We start from the raw sequence: 20,553 nt of genomic DNA, 5'->3' as shown, positions 1-20,553 counted from the left end.
CCAACTGCTACTGTGCAAATAAGCCCCGACCAAGTAGAGAGAGGGATCCCAGTCCTCTCTGGATCCCATCTGACACAGTCTTTTCTGCATCCCTCTAAAACAAATCTTCCCGTAACACCGCTTTCCTCCCCTGTTCAGTGCACTGCAATGCAGTTGTTCTCACGAAGTGTGGAATAAAACTAAAATCCTTCACTTGGCTTTCAAGAGCTTGACTTTGGAGCCCGACCCCGTCCTTCCAGACACTGTCCCCACTTCATGCCCTGAAGAGCTCTCGGCTACAACCTGGCTTCTTCCTCTCTCCAATCCCCAAGGCCAAGGCCCAGCCCCTTGACCTATTCCGTATCCTCTTTCCTACTGTTCAGAGTCAGTGCTAACTCCCTTTGGCATTCACACCGAGACCCTCTTCTCGGGAAAGGGAACCTCTTACGCTGCGATGTAATGGGAATGCAAGCTGGGGCAGCCACTACAGTACGGAGGTTCCTCAAAAAGCTAAAAATAGAGCTACCCTACAACCCAGCAATTGCACTACTGGGTATTTATCCAAAGGATACAAACGTAGTGATCTGAAGGGGCACGTGTACCCCAATGTTTATAGCAGCAGTGTCCACAATAGCCAAACTATGGGAAGAGTCCAGATGTCCATGGACAGATGAATGGATAAAGAAGATGTGATATACACAACGGAATAGCATTCGGCCATCAAAAACGATGAAATCTTACCATTTGCAACAACAGAGATGGAACTAGAGGGTATTAGGCTGAGCGAAATAAGTCAACTAGAGAAAGACAATTATCACATGAGTTCACTCATGTGGAAATTAAGAAACAAAACAGATGATCATAGGAGAAGGGAGAGAAAAATAAAATAAGATGAAATCAGAGAGGGACACAAACCATGAGACTCTTAACTCCAGGGAACAAACTGAGGGTTGCTGGAGGGGAGGTGGGGGGGGCGGGGTAACTGGGGGATGGGCATTAAGGACGGCATGTGATGAAGTGAGCACTGGGAGTTATATGCAACCGATGAATCACTGACCTCTGCCCCAGAAACTAATAAAACACTATATGTTAATTAATTGAATTTAAATTAAGTAAATAAATAAAAAGACGTTTCTTCTCCACAGTCTTTCCTGATGATTCCAGATTCTTCATTCACACATTCATCCAAAACTGTGGAGACACAATGGAGAGATTGCTGAGGTGCCCGGGGGGCTCAGTCAGTTAAGCATCTGCCTTCCACTCAGGTCATGATCTCGGGGTCCTGGGATCCAGTCCCGCGTCGGGCTCCCTGCTCAGCGGGAAGTCTGCTTCTCCCTCTCCCTCTGCCACTCTCCCCCTGCTTGTGCTCTTTCTCAAGTTAATACATAAAGCGAAGGAAGGGAGGGAGGAAGGGAGGGTGAAAAGAAAAAGAAAGAAAGAAAACTGCTTCAGTCCCTGCTTTCACAGAGCTTGTAACCCAGGAGTAAAGCAGAAACCTTACAGCCATTCCCTTGACCCTTAGCGTACATGTCCCTGTATCTACTGATAGTCAATGGATAAGCTCTTTAAGGTCTAGGGCATCTTTTCCTCCATCTTGTAAACATCTGTGTACTTCCTACAATACCTAATGGAATGTCTTGCGCAAAGTAGACACCTAACAAATATTCCTTGATCGGTAGGCTGCTTGCCCTGAGAAATTTCCTAGACTTCTTCACACTCCGGTATGTCTTCAAGTTTTATGGATGTAAATAATTGTGTGGGCCTTGCTGGTTCTTCCAAGTTCACAGTTCGGATGTCCGTGACTGAAGGCACTGCTTGTTGCTCCGTCCTCTGCTTCGCTGCCACGTCGTCATGTCTTTGAAACCGTTAGAATTCCAGATAATTCCACTCACTTCACTAGGCTTCGCTTTGGTTTTCTTGGTCACAATGATATCAAAGTTTTGAGATATAAGGTGACAGAAACAATGTTTTTAACCTCTTTATGCCCTATACCAAACCAAGCCAAGCAATATTTAGATGTACCCTGTATTTCTCCCAGCCTCTGCCAGAGGTGAGGATTTTCTTTTTCCCTTAGCCACATAGAACAAGAGATACCAACCAGCAAAGGTCTAGCCACATCCCAGCTATCCCTCCGCAGCGGAATAGGTAAACACACCGGGATGTGCTCATGCAGTGGGATAAGACCCTGGGGGAAAAATCAACGCACTGCGCCCACAGGCGACAATACGGGCAAATCTCTGTAACAGCGTCCAGCGTCCACAAGACAGAACAGCGCGTGCGGTATGAGTCCGTCTGGACGAAGGTCCACACCCTGCAAAACAAGACAAGGTATTATTTCAGGATACAAACATGTAGTGGACCTACAGACAAAGGGGGGAAGGATAACTTCCAGGAAGGATGGTCAGGGCAGACAATGGTGGGAGGTGCTCCGGGGGCCGCAGAGATGACTGAGCTCATTGCAAAGACTTGTCAGATCTGGACCCTGAATGCGGCTGTTTCCACCTGTCAGATGGATCCCACGGAGTCTCCCCATCACGTCACCGCAGTGTGTCCCTCTCATTGGCGGAGCCTGGGTCATGTCGCTACACCTGAGCTGCCAAGGCAGAGCGCATGCGATGTTTTCTGCTTCTTTTGTGGGATAGAGTCCCTGCTTCACAGGTTAGGGGCCTCTCGTCACATGGAAAGGGGTTTCTGATATGGTTCAGCCTAAAGGAATTATTGGGTCCAAACACAAAGTTCTCTGGAGACCCAGGACAAGCAAAGTATAAAATTTAGACTCTCTAAAGAAATACATGGACTTTAGGGCTTTGCTAAGTGATAACCAGCCAGCGCTGTGCTGGAGACCAGTTCTCGAACACCCTGGGTCATGATCCCAGGGTCCTGGGGTCGAGTTCCGCATTGGGTTCCCTGCTCAGCAGGGAGCCTGCTTCTCCCCCCCGCTTGAGCTCACTTGCTTGCTCTCTCTCTCTCTGACAAATAAATAAATAAAATATTTTTTAACAAATTATATTTTTAGGGGTGCCTAGGTGTCTCAGTGGGTTAAAGCCTCTGCCTTCGGCTCAGGTCATGATCTCAGGGTCCTGGGATCGAGCCCCGCATCGGGCTCCCTGCTCAGTGGGGAGCCTGCTTCCTCCTCTCTCTGTCTGCCTCTCTACCTACTTGTGCTATCTCTCTCTGTCAAATAAAGAAATAAAATCTTAAAAAAATTGCCAAGGGAAGGGAAGGACTACTTGGTATAAAATTATCATAGTGACTCCTGATAATTTATTCCCTAATAGTCGAGGCTGTGAAAAATATTTATGCATAGATAAGGAAGAGAGTGTGGAAAGAGTAAGAGCCCTCATTCTGCTCCATATTAAAGTGGCCTTTTGATTGGTCAGCAAACAAGTCAGGCACATTAATTCTCAGCATCTTTGCTCTCTCTCTTCCTCTGGCTAGAAGTGTCCTCTGCTCAAATACATACATGGTTTAGGCACACCTGGCTGGCCAGTGAGTAGAGCATGTGATTTCAGGGTTACAAGTCTGAGCCCCATGTTGGGTGTAGAGGGTTGCAAGTTTAAGCCCCATGTTGGGTGTAGAGATTACTTAAAAATAAAATCTTAAAAAAAAAACACATGCATTTTACTCCATCATCTTCAAATCTTCACTCAAATGTCACCTTCTCAGTCAATCAGAAACTGAACATCCCCATTTAAAACTGTGATCTTTCTCTCAAAACTCCCAATCTTCTTCACGCGGCTCCATATTTTTCCCATAAGATTTCATCACATTTGAACATACTCTATTATTTCCTTATATGCAATATCATGGTTTAGTTTCTGTTAGAAAGGACAGCAGAGATTTATTTCTTCTGTCCCAATACCTAAAAGAGGGTTGGAGAATACGCAGTGAAGCTAAAACTTCCAAGGTTCTAATCATGGCTTCGTTTTATCTAGTGTCCAGCCCCACCCAGGAGCCCACCAGAGTGGCCTCATACAATGACCGTGCCATCGCCCAGGAAATTCCTAGGGATTTAGAAGCCCTGTGTCACACATAAGCTGCAAAGACCAAACTGCAGAAGCAAAGATGCACTTAGTACTCTTGTCATTTAGGGAATTACAAGAGTTTTAGTGCCTCGAACTGGAGGTAGAGACCAATGTATATATTTTCTATTCTATACCTTTAAAATCAAATATTGGCCTTATATAATTAGATAATATTTGAAGAGTGCAGGGTAAACTTTTTAACTTACTCCTTTAACAAGTTCAAAGACGACATTTTTCATCTGGACGGGATCTACTGCAGAGTCAAGCCCTGTTGTTGTCCGGAAGCGGACTAAAGAGAAAAAAAAATAATTGTTTATATATTTGATAGTTTCATAAGATTTCAACCACCCTATTATTCAGATGTAAGAAAGTACAGAAAATTATATTTAAGTTTACATACATTAATTCATAGTGAGGTAAAGAAACTACATCTTCCAGATTCCTAGACCATGTTCAAGGAATAAATGACTCACATTAAAATGACATTTTTTTTAAGATTTTATTTATTTGACAGAGAGAGACACAGCGAAAGAGAGAACACAAGTAGGGGGAGTGGGAGAAGAGGAACAGGCTTCCGCCAAGCAGGGCGTCTGATGCGGGCTCCATCCCAGGACTCTGGGATCATGACCTGAGCTGAAGGCAGACGCTTAACGACTGAGCCACCCAGGTGCCCCTAAAATAACATTTTTACACCTTCCAGTTAAAATAAAAAATTGGGGCACCTGGGTGGCTCAGTGGGTTAAGCCCCTGCCTTCGGCTCAGGTCATGATCTCAGGGTCCTGGGATGGAGTCCAGAATCAGACTCTCTGCTCAGAAAGGGAGCCTGCTTCCCCCTCCCACTCTGCCTGCCTCTCTGCCTACTTCTGATCTCTCTCTCTGTCAAATAAATAAATATTTTAAAATGAAAAATTATTTCCCTCTTCCCCTATCATATCTAAGAGAAATTTAAACCAATCATTCTCAAACTCAACTCTGCATAAAAATCACTTGAGAAATGTATAAATGCAAGTTCCCAGGCCATGGCCCAGAATTTCTGGTTTATAGTTTTAGAAAAAGGCCCAGGACAGTTTGCATTTTTAACAATCACCCTAAATTATCCTGATACAACTGGTCAGGGATGCACACCACAAAATTCATTGCCTTAAAATTAGCATAAAAACTGGCACTAACATTTTTTTTTTAAAAGGGTAAACCTTAAAAGAGATTATTTCACTTTTCACGCAGCCTCCTCCTCTAGCAGCTGTTATTACTTGCCCTCAGATGATATATATCAGTAATGACATCATTAAGAATGACAGTGAAAGCTTGAAAGACAGTAAAATACTTCAGATCAACTACAGGGAACTATCACAAAACTTTCTTAAAACCTCTCCCCTTTGGTTAAACTTCCCTACTGAACAGAAGTAAGTGAGTAATTAGAGCAATTTCTAATTTCCTCAGAAGAAGACAAAAATATTGTCTTTAAGACAGAAATTTAGATGCAAAAAAAAAAAAATCAGTAAGCAAAACTAGAGTTTTGTTGAAAACACTTAACATACCAAGAATACATAAGTTGGAAGAGTAAATGTAGTGTAGTAATTCTACATTGGATACTAACAGTTTTAGCCCACTACATTGTTTATTTAAGGATTTATACAGAGGGACTTTATAAATTATGCAAATTAAATTTATAGCCAAACCACTTGAACCTTATAAGAAATTATAAGGCAATGCACTTCATATTTTGATACATATTTTTGTTTAATATAAGAAATTAAGAAACATAAAATAATAGCCAGAACTAACCCCACCCCTCCAGTATCAATCATATGGTGTCCCTACACTGGTTGTGTTTTGAAAATGAGGAGACAAAAGAAGGTGACTCTGACTATAAAAAGAATATTCTGGGGGTACCTGGATGGCTCAGTCAGTTAAGCATCTACCTTCCTCTCAGGTCATGATCTCAGGGTCCTGAAACTGAGCCCCACATCCGGCTCCCTGCTCAACGGGGAGCCTGCTTCTCCCTGGGCCTGCTGCTCCCCATGTTTGCAATCACTCTTTGTCAAATAAATAACATCTTAAGAAAAAAAAAGAAAAGGATATTCCTGGATGTATGTTAAAATCTCATCTAAGGTTTGATGATACAAAAACCTTAAAATATCTGGGGTAACATGCAAGTTCTGGGATGAGGTCCTGATCCAAACCAACTGTTATTCTTTTTTTTTTTCTAATTTTATTTATTTATTTGAGAGAGAGAGATGACAAGCAGGCAGAGAGGCAGGCAGAGAGAGAGAGGGGGAAGCAGGCTCCCCGCTGAGCAGAGAGCCCGATGCGGAGCGATCCCAGGACCCTGAGATCATGACCTGGGCGGAAGGCAGAGGCTTAACCCACTGAGCCACCCAGGCGCCCCTGACCAACTGTAATTCTTTAATTGTTATCCGTTTTTCTCTCAAGGTAAACAATCCTAAAGAACATAGAAAACACAAGGTAAAAACTGAATAGCTGAGAAAGCAACAGGAACTACTTAGGATGGGCGTTATTACTTCATTTTAGACTGGCAAACGGAGAACTATGAGAATCGCTTGAGGCAATTCTTAATTGTATACTAAATTTATATATATATATATATAAATTTTTTTTAAGATTTTATTTATTTGAGAGGGGGTGAGAGAAAGCACACAAGTGGGGGAAGGTGCAGGCGCCTCGATCCCAGGACCCTGAGATCATGACCTGAACTGAAGGCAGATGCTTAACCAACTGAGCCACCCAGGAGCCCCAGATTTTTATACACTTATGTATTATATATACATTTTTCATAAATTTATTAGTGTGTCTTTGAAATAGGGGACTATTTCACTTTGTATTGTTATTATAAAATTATTCTACATGTTTTCAAATTTTATAACTGGACAGGTGTAACTTTCTAGAAGTCTGGAAAACCAACCATTACCAGAAGCTAAGCTAACATTTTTGCTATAACATAATCCTTGGAACATTAACAAAATATTAATTATTTTCTCAAAATAAAACTTGAAATTCGTACAGTGTCTGAAGGAACTTTTCTTGTAACCCACAAAGCAATGTAAATATAATGAGCCCTGATAATGCAGTTGGCATGTAACCATAACAGATTAAAACTTTTCTACTTCAATGCAAAAAAACACCTCAAATTGACCCAATCTGTGAACTGTTGACTTAGGAAAGAAAGGCCTAGACACCAGAACAGTAAATGCTGGGGCACCCATGTGGCTCAGTGGATTAAGCCTTTGCCTTTGGCTCAAGTCATGGTCTCAGGGTCCTGGGATCGAGCCCCACATCAGGCTCTCTGCTTAGCAGGGAGCCTGCTTTCCCCGCTCTCTCTGCCTGCCTCTCTGCCTACTTATGATCTTTCTCTCTCTGTGTCAAATAAATAAAATCTTTAAAAAACAAAACAGGAAATGCTTCTTCTCTCCTCTCTAAGGCAGACTATGAAAAATAATCAAGTATTTAAAAGATTAAAAATAAAAGTCAGATAAATAAAAAGAGCCTTTACCAGAAAAACATGGATTTTTTAAGAGTCCATAAATGCCAAACAGCAGCAGAAAGAAGAGAATCAGACGAGTTCGTCTCAGAGAATCTGGAGGAGGAAAAGAAAAGAAAAAAAAAACTTAAATCAGATAACAACAATGACAAATGACACCTTGATGAAAAGCAAGAATTAGGTTATTGACAGTAATCATATTCCATCAAATGCAATTTTGGAACCTGACATTCTTTTGTATAATTGCCATGATTTCCTTTCAGCACCCTATTATCAAAAACCTCACGAAGGCACTCATGCTTCTGTCCTTGACTCTGGTTCTCATTTGAGAAAAGGGAGAGTGTCAACAGGTATTTCCATTTTGACACAGCTTAAGTTACAAATATAATGGAATATAACCAATGAAAAGGTGCATATGTGTTAGAAAAAATATGTGTAATCACTTAAAGGTAGGACTATGGGGGCGCCTGGGTGGCTCAGTGGGTTAAGCCTCTGCCTTCAGCTCAGGTCATGATCTCAGGGTCCTGGGATCGAGCCCCACATCGGGCTCTCTGCTCAGCAGGGAGTCTGCTTCCTCCTCTCTGCCTGCCTCTCTGCCTACTTGTGATCTCTCTCAATAATAAACAATAAACAAAATTTAAAAAAAAAAAAAAAAAAAGGTAGGACTATGACTTCCTTTTAGATATTATTCCCAAATATGGATGGTGTCTAATCAACTTACCATTGGTTTTTTGCATTAGGGCTTGAGCTTTCAGAAAACCCTCTGCAAAACCGGTTTTAAATGCATCTTGGTGAGCTTCAGGTATATTTTTGGTTTTCATGAGTTTGTCCAAACTCTCAACATCTGATCCCCTGTCCCGCAACAGGAACCCCTAAATACACAAACAAGGCATCAGTACTGACTTACTATACAGATAACACTGCCCAATAATATAATGATCACTCACAAAAAAATCCTTTCCAAAATTCTAGAATTTCTAGTTTTTGTTGACCATCAGAAGAATTACACTAAGACTCAAAAATAAATTACTTGATCAATGGCAAGGAAACTAACTCTGGAACTTACACTTCCATCCATTGATTAATAAAGAAACTCTCTGTAAGAACACTATACTGAAAACAGTAGGTCGCATGTGGACTCAGGGTTCCAATGGTTTGATGTTCACACTCCTTTATCTCTACCAGAGGAAAAACGTCATTAATTTATTAAATGTTTACTGAGTACCTTTTACAAACTTGAACTTGTATAGGTTGTGAAAATGTAAAGATAAATAACCACTGATCAGAATGTTTTCAATCTACTGGGGAGAGATAAACAAATAACTAATTTTTTGAAATCATTTTGATATTATGTTAGAAGTTCTAGGTCTGGGAGCACCAGGGTGGCTCAGTCGGTTAAGCACTCAACTTTTGGGTTTTAGGTCAGGTCATCATCTCAGAGTCATGGGATCAAGCCCAACATCAGTCTCTGAGCTCAGCAAGGAGTCTGCCGAAGATTCTTTCCCCTCTCTTTCCCTCCCCCACCCTGCTCCTCCTCTGGTCGCATGCATTTCCTCTCTCAAATAAAGAAGATCTTAAAAAAAAAAAAAAAAAGAGGTTATAGGTCTGGTGGTAAAAAAAAATGCTACCTCAGAAGTCAAGAGAGGCATCACAGTGAATAGGATTTCTAAACCACAGGGAACACAAAGCATAAACAATCTGACAGAGCCATGAAATAACAGGCCTTAGCACTCAGGAATGGCAAGCGATCTTGTATGACAGGACTTTAAATGCCAAGAAACAAGCGGAGTAGAGGTTCAGAGGGGGTGCCATATTTAAAGGTGAGAACAGAAAAATGGTTTGCAGAGGCCAAATGGATACTCCAGCAGGAAACTGACAAGAAAGCAGGGGAATACACTTATTACATTAAAACATTTTAGATGGATGGTGGCTTGGTGGCAGTCTGGAGGCTGGAGCCTTGAGAACTAGCCTGCAGCTCAGAACTTTCTACCTTGCCTCTCTGCCATGCTCAGCATGTGTCTCATCTGCAGACTAGTTCCCATGTCACAAGCTAGCTGCAGCCTTCTCAGGACCCCATTCAGACACAACAGCATTGAGCAGAAGGAGGGGGACTGCTTATCCATGTGCTTCTGATAACAAGAGAAGAGCCTTTTCTCCAAGAACACGAAGGCCTCTCACATGCCGTGGCATGCCTGCATCAGATTCAATAACTGACAAGGAAACTGGGTCACAATGGCTGGCTTAGATCCATTAGAATTTCTTGCTGGGGTCTGGATACTGTATCTTTCTCAAGGCGCATGAGTTAGGGTTACACACTGGAATGCAATAAAGACTCTACATCCCCAGAAAAGGTGGGAACAGTTTTTAGGTAGGCAAACAAGATTTTTATTTCAGGTAACACTTCTGGAAACTTTGACATGCTTCCCAACGTGTATAGAAGAACACCAATTGCAACTGTCCACAGCCAATCTCAGACCACCTTGACTATCCTATAATGCTATCCCATCCCAGGAATAGTGTGAGACTTCATCTGAAACTGTGCTAAATTAACTTGCTCCATTTAGTCTGCTTTTTACGTGGCTAGACAGGAAATGAGGTGGGAGCAACATCTATTTCTTCTGAGAAATTGGGCTCCTCTATCCACAACCTCCTCTGAAAGAACATACACAGTAGCCTGCTACATCCCTTTCATGTATGCCACTGAAGGTTCTGCTGGCCACTTCACAACAATGCTCAAGGCAGCCCAAACCTAACAGTAACCGCACACCGCTTTCTTTTAGATAGAAAAGTAAGTCGTAAAGCAATATAAGCAATCTTTCATCTAACAACTATTCATTGAGCTCCTCTTACATTCTCTTGCCTGGGACTATGGAATTTATGATTGGCAGACATAAGTCATGACCTTGTAGAGCTTGAGTCCAGTAGGGAAGATAGGCATTATTGGCTAACAACAATAATAGAAGCAAATGTAAAATTATCAGTGATAAGTGCCAAGAAAGAGCTGCAAGGCAGGTGCACGAAGGCAGACTTGGAGGAGCTGAAGCTTGAGCTTATATTGTGGGAAGATAGGAGTCCGCTTGGTAAGTAGTGGAGAGGTAGAAGAGTGATCCAGACAGAAGGAGCCTCATGTGAGAAGACTCTGTGGCTAGAGAGAACATGGCCAGAGAGGTTGGAGCATGGAGGAGTGAGGGAGGTGGTGCAGGTGAAAGCCAGAGTCTAAGGGAGGGGCCAGATCATACAGGCACTGGTGACTTATGTTTAGAAATAGTCTTTATCCTAAACATAAAGGGGAATTTCTGAAGTGTCTTGTCTAAGCAGTGGTTATCAACAGATTCATATTTGAAAAGGTTATTCTGCCAGGGTGAAGGTCAGATTGCATACAAGAAAGCCATTTTTAAGGCTAATAATGTAGTATTCCACATTAAAAATAATGGTGTTCAGACTATGGTGGAAAGTGACAGAAGAATTCAAAAGATGTTTTGAAGGTAAAAATTTTAAAATTCAGTGGTTGATGGGATGAGAGATAAACTAACCTGTCCAAATGAAGGGTGGTACCAGTCAATGAAAAGGGAACATAGAAATAGGACTTGGAGTAGAGCTGATATCAAAAATACAAGAAGATCTTCTACAACTCAATAGCCAAACAAAACAAAACACAGTCTGATTTTACAACGAGTAGAGGCTCTGAATAGACATTTTTCCAAAGAAGACATACAGATGGCCAACACGTACTTGAAAAGATGTTCAACATCATTCATCATCAAGGAACTTCCAATATACATGCCAACTTTTCAGATATTGTGCCTCGTTAGCCCACTAACAATGGATTATTGTCTATCTCATTTCCTTAAGACCCATAGGACAATTAACAGGATACAAATTATTCCTTAAAGTCAAGCTTCTTACCTGGTTTTTCATTCATAACCACTGTCAGAACCTTTCTTTCCACAGCTTTGCTGTCAAAGTAAATGTTCAATACTCTGAGAATGCTGTGTAAAATAGTGTAGAAACTGTCATTGTAAGACTATGATCAATTCTCTCAAACTAAACAATCTAGTTTTCAGGGTGGGGGGGGGACAGGGGGACATTTTATTATAAGTCTGTTTCCAAGTTTTCCACAAGGAAAGCACAGTCATCATGCTAATATAATGGGTTGACCCTTTATAAAATAAACTTAGCCTAAAATATATGAGTATATCATTAAACTTCTCAGTATGCTGTTGAGGTCTACAAAAGCTTCTAATACCTGGCACCAAGAACGTTTACCCAGAAGAACTCTTCTTTCCTTATATTCTCCAGATTTGGCAAGAGCCATCTTCCCAGGCACTCACTACAGAACACTTATTACCTTTGTGAGATGGAAATTAATGAAAGTAACTACATCTAGAGCTTTCGTTATTGGCATAATTATATCACCACACATCAGTATAAAGAAACATCTCCAATTCCCTGCTTTGAACACAAAGACTTTAGTCCCAAGATTTCTGTTGGATGTCTCATTTCAGGATTCCAAACGAGTCCTACATACAATGGGGCAAGGGAAATCCAGTCACATTTGATGATGGGGTGGGAAGGTACAGAGGGAGGGATAGAAGGAGGGTGAGGGGAAAAGACTGATTTTAGTTCAGGAGACTCTGAGACCAGAAATTCTTCTCGAGTCAACCTGACCACCATTATACTTACTCATAGAAGTCAATGGCTAAAAAGAACAGGAAATACTCGAGGGTAACAACAGATCAAACCTTTAATTCTCTCTAAGAGACTTTCCTCCTAGGTTGAAGATCTCCAAACTTAGGTCTAGTCCTTATCCATAATTATAAGCTGTGCATTTTCCCTGCACTTAGTAGATTAGTTCTTACTACATTGGGAACATTGGCCTGGGGCCATGTTACTATCCAGATACTTTCTTAGGAAGATATAATGGACATGGGTTACACTTAAAATCTGTCCATAAACCTTTTCTTTTGAGTATTGCACCTTGTGTGGTCCATATAATTCTTATGCCAAGTGGACACACAACCCAGAGCCATCAATGAGGGTCTTTGTAGGAATACTGGGAGAGAAACTAATGGCTTCTGAGATTGATGGCTATGAAAATCATGAAGGTCTAGTGCTGCTGGGGCAGTCTTTCCTGCAACCTGGACAGATGTGAGGAAGGATGAAGACAACAGGGGGAAAAACAACAACAACAGAACCAACAGTGGAACATCTATATGTAACTGTTTGAAGTTATTCAAACCCTGAACTTTTAAGTCTCATGCGTGGATAAATTCCCCTTTGTTTAAGCTACTTTGCACTGGATTTCTACTAACTATAACCCAAAGGGATTGGACTGATGAAGAGAAGGAGAACAGGGAATGGACGGTGAGGACAGGAAGGTCTTATAACTATAGCTAGACAACAGCCTTACAAACAGCATTTATGACAGGAAGGTGGCTGGTTCCCCATTGGTTCCCTTCGTTTGTCTTTTGTAGGCCCAGGACAGTTTGCTAAACCAGGATATGTTAACAGAGTTAGGTCAGAGCTGAGGAGTGGGTGGAATTGCCTTCTACTTTTTGCTTCCGCCTTAGGTATGCTTCTCCTCCTCTGATCTCTTCCTTCTTCCTCAAACACAACCTCAGCACTCCCATCACTTCAAAATATCATTTCTACGAGAGTTCAACTCTCAGCACAGCTGACATTTTTACCCTCCTTCTCCTCCTGCCTATATTCTCTGCCAGCTCATACCCTTGGACCAGACAGGGAACTGCTGGCCAAGACCACTTTACATCTGACTTCTCAGTTTAAGTTGCCCATTGCCCTTTTCACTTACAAAACCCCCAGAGAAACTCCTTTCCCTTGGGCTGAGATTCCAACCATTTAAACCATTTAAATGCCATGCATATGCGATGCATATTATAAATCTTATTCCACCTACAAATTCTTATTTAATACCGTAACTCTAGCCTTATAGTCTATGAGCCTGTATTTGAGGGAAAGTTATAACCAAATGTCCCCAAACATCTGTAATCTTTAAAAAAACGTAAAAAATGAAAAATAGCAGTGTCAAACTTTTAAAAATAGGAAAGTGGTGCCATCTTGTGGTTACAAAGAAGTAAAAATAAAAATTTTATCTCACTCTTTCAATATATTAAAGAATCATTGCCCAAATCTGGCCCACCTTAAGCAATCATTACTCTCAGTGTTCTGAAATTCCCAGATAAAATATTGTTCATGTGGAGAGTTTTCCTTGTCAGTCAAATCCGGCCCACCTTAAGCAATCATTACTCTCAGTGTTCTGAAATTCCCAGATAAAATATTGTTCATGTGGAGAGTTTTCCTTGTCAGTCAGACTTATTGCTATCTCAGCCAGGAAAATCTAATTTCCTGAAAAAATAGTTTCCATGATTATACTTTGATTTTTGAATCAGAGACAGATCTTAATTCTGAATGCTACAGTAATGCATTCATAGAAAAGAGCTCTAAAACCTTTTTTTAGGCACTACCATAGTAATCAGCAAATGTCTTTGAGAGACGATTCCAAGCACTGGAAACAACATACGACTGGATTTTTTCAGAGTCCATGAAAGCATAGGTTGACTTCCAGAAAACGTAATGCTATAAAAAGTGTTAAAATCCTTCTTCCCAGAAACATCTGGATTGACCAAAGAAATAAGATGAGCATGAGCTAAAATGTCCTCCCAAATGCCTCACATCTTATAGACTAAAGGAAAATGCCATGAGTTAACTAACAAGCATCCTTACTTTGAATACAAAATGGTGCCAAGCAGAAACAGGCCTTCTGCATAGTAAAGGCATTCTGGTACTTCACATCTGTCCGTGAAGAATAAAAGGATATCCCCATAAGCAATAATATTTGGGTGGTCTGCATTTATACTAACATATAGGACCTCCTAGTGTAGTTGATATAGTAATTTAAACAGTTTATGTTTAAATTTAATAATATGCCTCAATAAGCAACATGTTTGTGGGCGCCTAGGTGGCTCAGTCATTAAGCATCTGCCTTTGGCTCAGGTCATGAATCCAGGGTCCTGAGATGGAGGCCCTCTTTGGGCTCCCTGCTCTTTGGGAAGCCTGCTTCTCCCTCTCCCACTTCGCCTGCTTGTGTTCCTGCTATTGCTGTCTCTCTCAGTCAAATAAATAAATAAATAAATAAATAAAATCTTAAAAAAAAAAGGAAGAAACACATTTGTACTTTATAGGACTAGAAAGTAAATGTATAGGAGAGCCTGCGTGGCTCAGTTAGTTAAGCATCTGCCTTTAGCTCAGGTCATGATCTCAGGGTCCTAGGATCTAGCCCCACGCTGGGCTCCCTGCTCAACCAGGAGCCTGCTTCTCCCTCTCCCTCAGCCCAAACCCCACCACTCATGTGCTCTCTTTCTCTCTCTCAAATAAATAAATAAAATCTTTTTTTTTTTAAAGTAAACATACAAATCTGCACTATTTGCCTGATGGGAGTTATTGATAGGAACAATGAGGATAGAAATAGTAGCAGACTTAGAGGATGATTGTGGAGCTGACCAGAGCAAGAAGAAAAGAAAAAAAGTGAAGAATGAAAGAGCCAGGGAGGGAAGAGAGAAGGAGAGTAAAAAGGTACTACATAAGCATAGGGTAAAATTGTTGTGTGATGATCACATGTGGCTGAGCAAATTAAAGAGTAGTAACAATAAAAGCCAACATTTGTCGAACACTCACCATATGCCAGGTAGAATGTGAAATTCTGACTGTGTAATATTTAATCATCTTTGAAAAAGAAAAAAAAAAGTAGGTGAGCTTCAGAACACTACTAGAATTAGACGGTTAGATGGGATGTTTTGCAGAATTTTTCTCTAACTTCAAAATTCCAGAGATGGCTTTTAATGTATATGACATTCTGCTTCAGAACCTTACATGGTGTCCATACATTAACTAAACAAATTTGCCAGACTTTTTTTTAAAGGAGACACTGAAACATTTTTAAAAGTTCTAAAGTCAGGATAAAATGGCCATATACGCACACATTTTTGAAATCTCTCTCTTTCTTTAAAGATTTATTTATTTATTTTAGAGAGAGAGCATGCGTGCAAGCAGGAGGAGGGGCAGAAGGAGAGGGAGGAGAGAGAGAATCTCAAGCAGACTTCCCACTGAGCGTGGAGCCTGAAATGGGGCCCAATTCCACAACCCATGAGATCACGACCCATCTGATGACCACCTGAGCCGAAATCAAGAGTCAGATGCTTAACCAGCTGAGCCACTCAGGTGCCCTTCTTGAAATCCCTTTCGAAATCACTCTTGAAAGAGAATGACATGAACTTAAAAAATAAAAACAGTAAAGAACAGGTCTTTCATGATGAAACAAACAAACAAACAAAAGGTCCAATCTTATACCACAACCTTGCACCAAATTAAGATATAATGCCAGGAATGGAAAAGTGACTCCCTTTCCAGAGAAGAGTATGCAAAGTAGCAGCAAGTGGGAAAATTCTGGAAAACCCGCCATGCTGACAGGTCAGGGGCAGAAAGGGCATAGCTGGTTTCCAGCCTCTTTCCCATGCTGGCAGGAAAGGGCTCAAGGCCCACACTTGGAAGAACAGCCAAATTTATCTTCCACTCTGGCCCAAGGAGAAAAAACTGAAGGGCCAAAGTGCAATCACCATTTGTACACTCCTGGCAGTGGAAGTAGCAGTGATTCAGCTAAGAGAGGAAAATCCAGAACTATTTTTTTTTTCCACATTTGAATGTCTCTGTCATCTAACTGCTTAAAAAGCCTACAGCAAAGAAATTTTCCATCTCCCAGATGGAAGAGTAAGTGATAATACAATCATCATTCCCTGTATTTTTCCTTTACCTTTGAATAGAAGAGTTATCTTTGCTGCATTTTTAAAAAATTTTATTCTAAATGTAGGTCTCTGACTGTTTTTAGATATCTTCTAAAAATCAGTCCATGAGGCATTATTAGCATAGAACTAATATGCATTTATCATAGTGAAGAAAATATTTGTTATAAGAAAATAACAGCCCTTCCATATGCATTTGTGGATCTCTCTGGGACTTTCTAGGACCTTTCTTAGAATTAGATTTTGCTCTAAGGTCTGAAATGGGATAGAATGGTATATTAACTGAATGATCTCAGTGGCCATTCTGAATTTAAAGATGAACGTTCACTTCTGTTCTATTTCCTATTCCAAATTTTGCCCAGCTACATTGCCCAACATAGCCTCTCAGAGTTTCTGCAGTGAGGTTAAATAACAACACTAAAACATTAAAATGAAATCAAATCTTCCAAATTAAATTAAAATATTCCAAATATCGGGGCGCCTGGGTGGCTCAGTGGGTTAAGCCGCTGCCTTCGGCTCAGGTCATGATCTCAGGGTCCTGGGATCGAGTCCTGCATCGGGCTCTCTGCTCAGCAGGGAGCCTGCTTCCCTCTCTCTCTCTCTGCCTGCCTCCTGCCTACTTGTGATCTCTCTCTGTCAAATAAATAAATAAAATCTTTAAAATATTCCAAATATCATATATCGACATACTGTGATACTCCTAAATTCAATAAAAAAACCTTCCCATTGTTAATTTCCCATTGATGTAATTAAAAGATAAAAATCTTAAAAAATTAAAATTCAAAATCTTTTAGTTGAAGTCCCAAAGGGCTAACGTGTGAAAAAATTCTGCTGTCCCTGTGCATTACTAATCCAAGAAATTAAAGTCCCCAATTTCAGTTTAAAGTCTAAGTAATCATTTCCCTCAACTGTTCATTCTGCTCAATTTCAGTTAGATGAATTTTTTGTGTCTTCATTCTTTTTTTTTTTAAGATTTATTTATTTATTTTTTTGAGACACAGAGAGAGATCACAAGTAGGCAGAGAGGCAGGCAGATAGAGAGAGGGAAGCAGGCTCCCTGCTGAGCAGATAGCCCGATATGGGACTCGATCCCAGGACCCTGAGATCATGACCTGAGCTGAAGGCAGAGGCTTTAACCCACTGAGCCACCCAGGCACCCCATGTCTTCATTCTTTAAGCAGCTGCAGACTGGACTGTCTTTCTCTAGAGTGGCTGCAGTTCAGGACCTCAGATTTTGTGTCTGTTTGCTTGCCACACAGCTCAGCAGCCTCACTATGAAGGATCTAAAGCATATAAAATTACACAGCAATTGTTTTTCACACCTACACATTAACAAAAATAAAACAATCCCCAAATCTTAGGATAGTTAACCCAAACATAATTATGTTCCAAATCTCAGCACTTAGTGTCATCAAAAGTCATAATAGAAACTCAAAAGTATCTGAAAAATATTTCTTTCAATTTTACTGGCCAACCAATGTTGCTTGTCTGGGGCCCATGATCCTGACCCCAAAAACCAGTTAGGATTGCCCAATAATGTACATAGAAGCCCACCAGGGTAGCTGTTTGTTAGGCGACTGCGTTCGGCTCAGGTCATGACCCTGGAACCCCAGGATTGAGTCCCGCATCAGGCGCACTGTTCGGTGGGGAGTCTGCTTCTCCACTTACCTCTTTCCTTTCATACTCTCTCTCTCTCATTCCTTCTCTCTCTCTCTCAAATGAATAAATGAAATCTTTGAAAAAAAATGTTCATAACATTGTGCATAACAGCCAAAATAAATAAATAAATAAATAAAACAATCCCTCTCCTCTCTGCTAGTGCTCTCACTCTCTCTCTCTTTCAAATAAATAAATAAAATCTTAAAAAAAAATCTTTCAGTGATGTCCTATCATACTTAAAACACACATTTTTAAAGATAGTCTACAAAGCACCCTGTATGATCTAGTTTACAATTTCATCTTCTACTATATATCCATATATTTGATTTTTTTCCTATTTCTTTGTTACCTCAGATCTTGGCACTTTCCCCTTTTACTTTTGTGCTACAACTGAAGACGTTTTAAATAAGTCTTAAGATTCTTTTGATCAAACCAATATTTTAGATAACCTATTGGAGTTGTTTTCAAGCCTTCATAAAAGTATGGCCAATTAAGGATGTATCCAAATTCTTTGGTCCAGATAATAAGCCATGTCTTCCATTGGGAGCTGTAGGGACTTCCTGGAACCGGCAGCCTGTAGAAATGGTTCATTTAGCCTCCTAAGATTCTGGGATTACTGCTTCAAACGTCTAATGACAACATGAACATTGGTTCCCCCCAAATCCAAAATTGTTAACCCTAGCTCCCCTGATAAATTCTTGGGACTCTTTTACAAGCCTCCAGGCTTGCTGGAATGGACAGATTCAACCTCTTAGTGTTTATGCTGTTTACACTGCCTAAATAGTGCAACGATGGAAGGATCTCTATATAGTGCAGCTTAATGAGGCCTACTATTCCCCCTGCAGATTCAGTGTGGCCACTGCTGCCTTTCACTGACCAACCTTCAGAGCAGGAGTCCCCTGTTGCTTATTTCTTCCAATGGTGTTTGCCAAGGTCTCCACTTTAGTGGGATCTCCAGCAGACATTCCCATGCTGTGAGTCTTGTCCTGTACTCTTAATGGGTCAACATGAGTCAAATAGATGCTCTGCAGGGGCCTCTCCTGCTCTTCTGAGATGGTCTGGTGATGACAGTACCTGACTTTGATTGACAGCGATAGCACAGATGACTCCCCAGAAGGTGGTATGGCCTTCTAGAGCTTGGTAAAGAAAATAATAAAAATGTTATATCTTTTATTTCCCAAGTTAATTCTAAGGGTAACAGTGATGATAAGTAAATAATATAAATTTGTAATGACGGTCAATATAAGGAATTGTGCTGACCCGGGATCAATAAAACATGGTACTTGACTTCTCCCTCCTTTACTATCTTGCACAATGATTCACAAATTTTGGAGTGCATTTAAAAATCTGGGAAAGGTGGGAGTGACATCACCAAAACAACGATGTAGGACACCTCCATCCCTTCACAAAGATCAATAATCAGAAAGCTCTCCATGAACAAAAACGGCTCTGGAAGAGCTCAGGAGTCCTCTTAAGAAACCTTAGCAACACAGTGAAACAAAAAAACTTGAGAATAATTGCACAAGAAAAGAAGAACGTTTCATTTTGCCTGCATCATCTCACCCCTCAAGCTGGCACTGCTCAGTGCCAAGAGTCCCCAGCCAGAAGGAGTTCCATTTACTAGAAAAGGAAAAGCAGAGTGAGGGACCAGCTTCTCCAGGTTTTCGGGATACTGCACAAAGGTCCCAATTCAGGTTTACCCTACCCAGAGACCAACAAAAGTGAGATATGCAGAGATGGTTAGGAACAAAAAGAAACACAATAGCTACTAATAGCAGCCACGTAGCAGGACCCCCTACAGTGAAGCCCAGCAGGTTTTGCCAGTGAAGAAATCAATCACCAACTAAGCCTCCATGGAAGTAAGTTTCACTAAATTTCACTAAGGTGAAAACCTGCAGTTTTCACCAGCTTTCAGGTATTGGCATTTGCTGACACCCGTTGTCTGAGTCTCTTCCCTCTAATTCCCCTCTCTGGCTGCAAAAAGAGCCTGGGAACTGCACCAGCAGCCAGCTCAAGCCTCTGTTTTTCCCCAGGTGTAAGATGCCAGTCTAAACCCCCAACGCTGACCCCACCCCCATGGGTGCACTTGGGGCTACCCATCTAGCTGTGCACTTGCACGCTGCAAGCCTGGTAAGCCTGAAAATTGTCACTGGCCTCTGGTGAAGTGTGTAGGCCTTGGAGTAAGACTGTGGCGACATAGGGGAGCACACCAACAGCCAGGGATTCTGTAATTGCTTGTGGGCCTGGATTAGGCCCTGTATTCTGTCATTAGCCCCACCAGCTGTGCACCCACACATCCCAGGTTTGAATCCTGCCAACAGTTTACACTACTGTGAACCCATGGCAATACCCAACAGCCACAGTAGTGCATGCCAGTGAGCCTGTAGCTGGGCCTGTCCTTTGCTGCCTTCCATGACCCCACCACTGCATGATGTGCCCAACTGACACATGACACGACACAGGCACCTGCAGCTGGACTCTGCAGCCAAGTATGCCACCACGAGCTCTGGCCACCATCACTACATGCCTGGGCCCTAGCCATTGTACCTGGAAGTGTCACTGAGGACCCCAACTG

General features: G+C 41.3%; 2 protein-coding genes across 2 annotated transcripts in view; both read right to left on the bottom strand.

Moving 5' to 3' along the window:
* LOC308338100 (ankyrin repeat domain-containing protein 26-like) overlaps positions 1–20,553 on the bottom strand; it is a 317,834-nt gene that overhangs the window by 142,745 nt on the left and 154,536 nt on the right. The window lies entirely within an intron of this gene.
* Positions 1,078–20,520, bottom strand: LOC308338101 (uncharacterized protein; the record flags this gene model as incomplete). The annotated part of the gene is made up of 6 exons (XM_080831660.1): positions 1,078–2,290; positions 4,211–4,293; positions 7,516–7,599; positions 8,225–8,375; positions 18,860–19,108; positions 20,329–20,520. The coding sequence occupies 6 exons, from the start codon at positions 20,518–20,520 to the stop codon at positions 2,177–2,179; spliced, it is 873 nt and encodes a 290-aa protein (XP_080687786.1). The 3' UTR covers positions 1,078–2,176.

This window comes from Martes martes, assembly GCF_963455335.1.
Source record: "Martes martes genome assembly, contig: scaffold_81, whole genome shotgun sequence".
In the NCBI taxonomy this organism is placed as follows: Eukaryota; Metazoa; Chordata; class Mammalia; order Carnivora; family Mustelidae; genus Martes; species Martes martes.
This window is presented reverse-complemented; position numbering and strand designations above follow the sequence as displayed.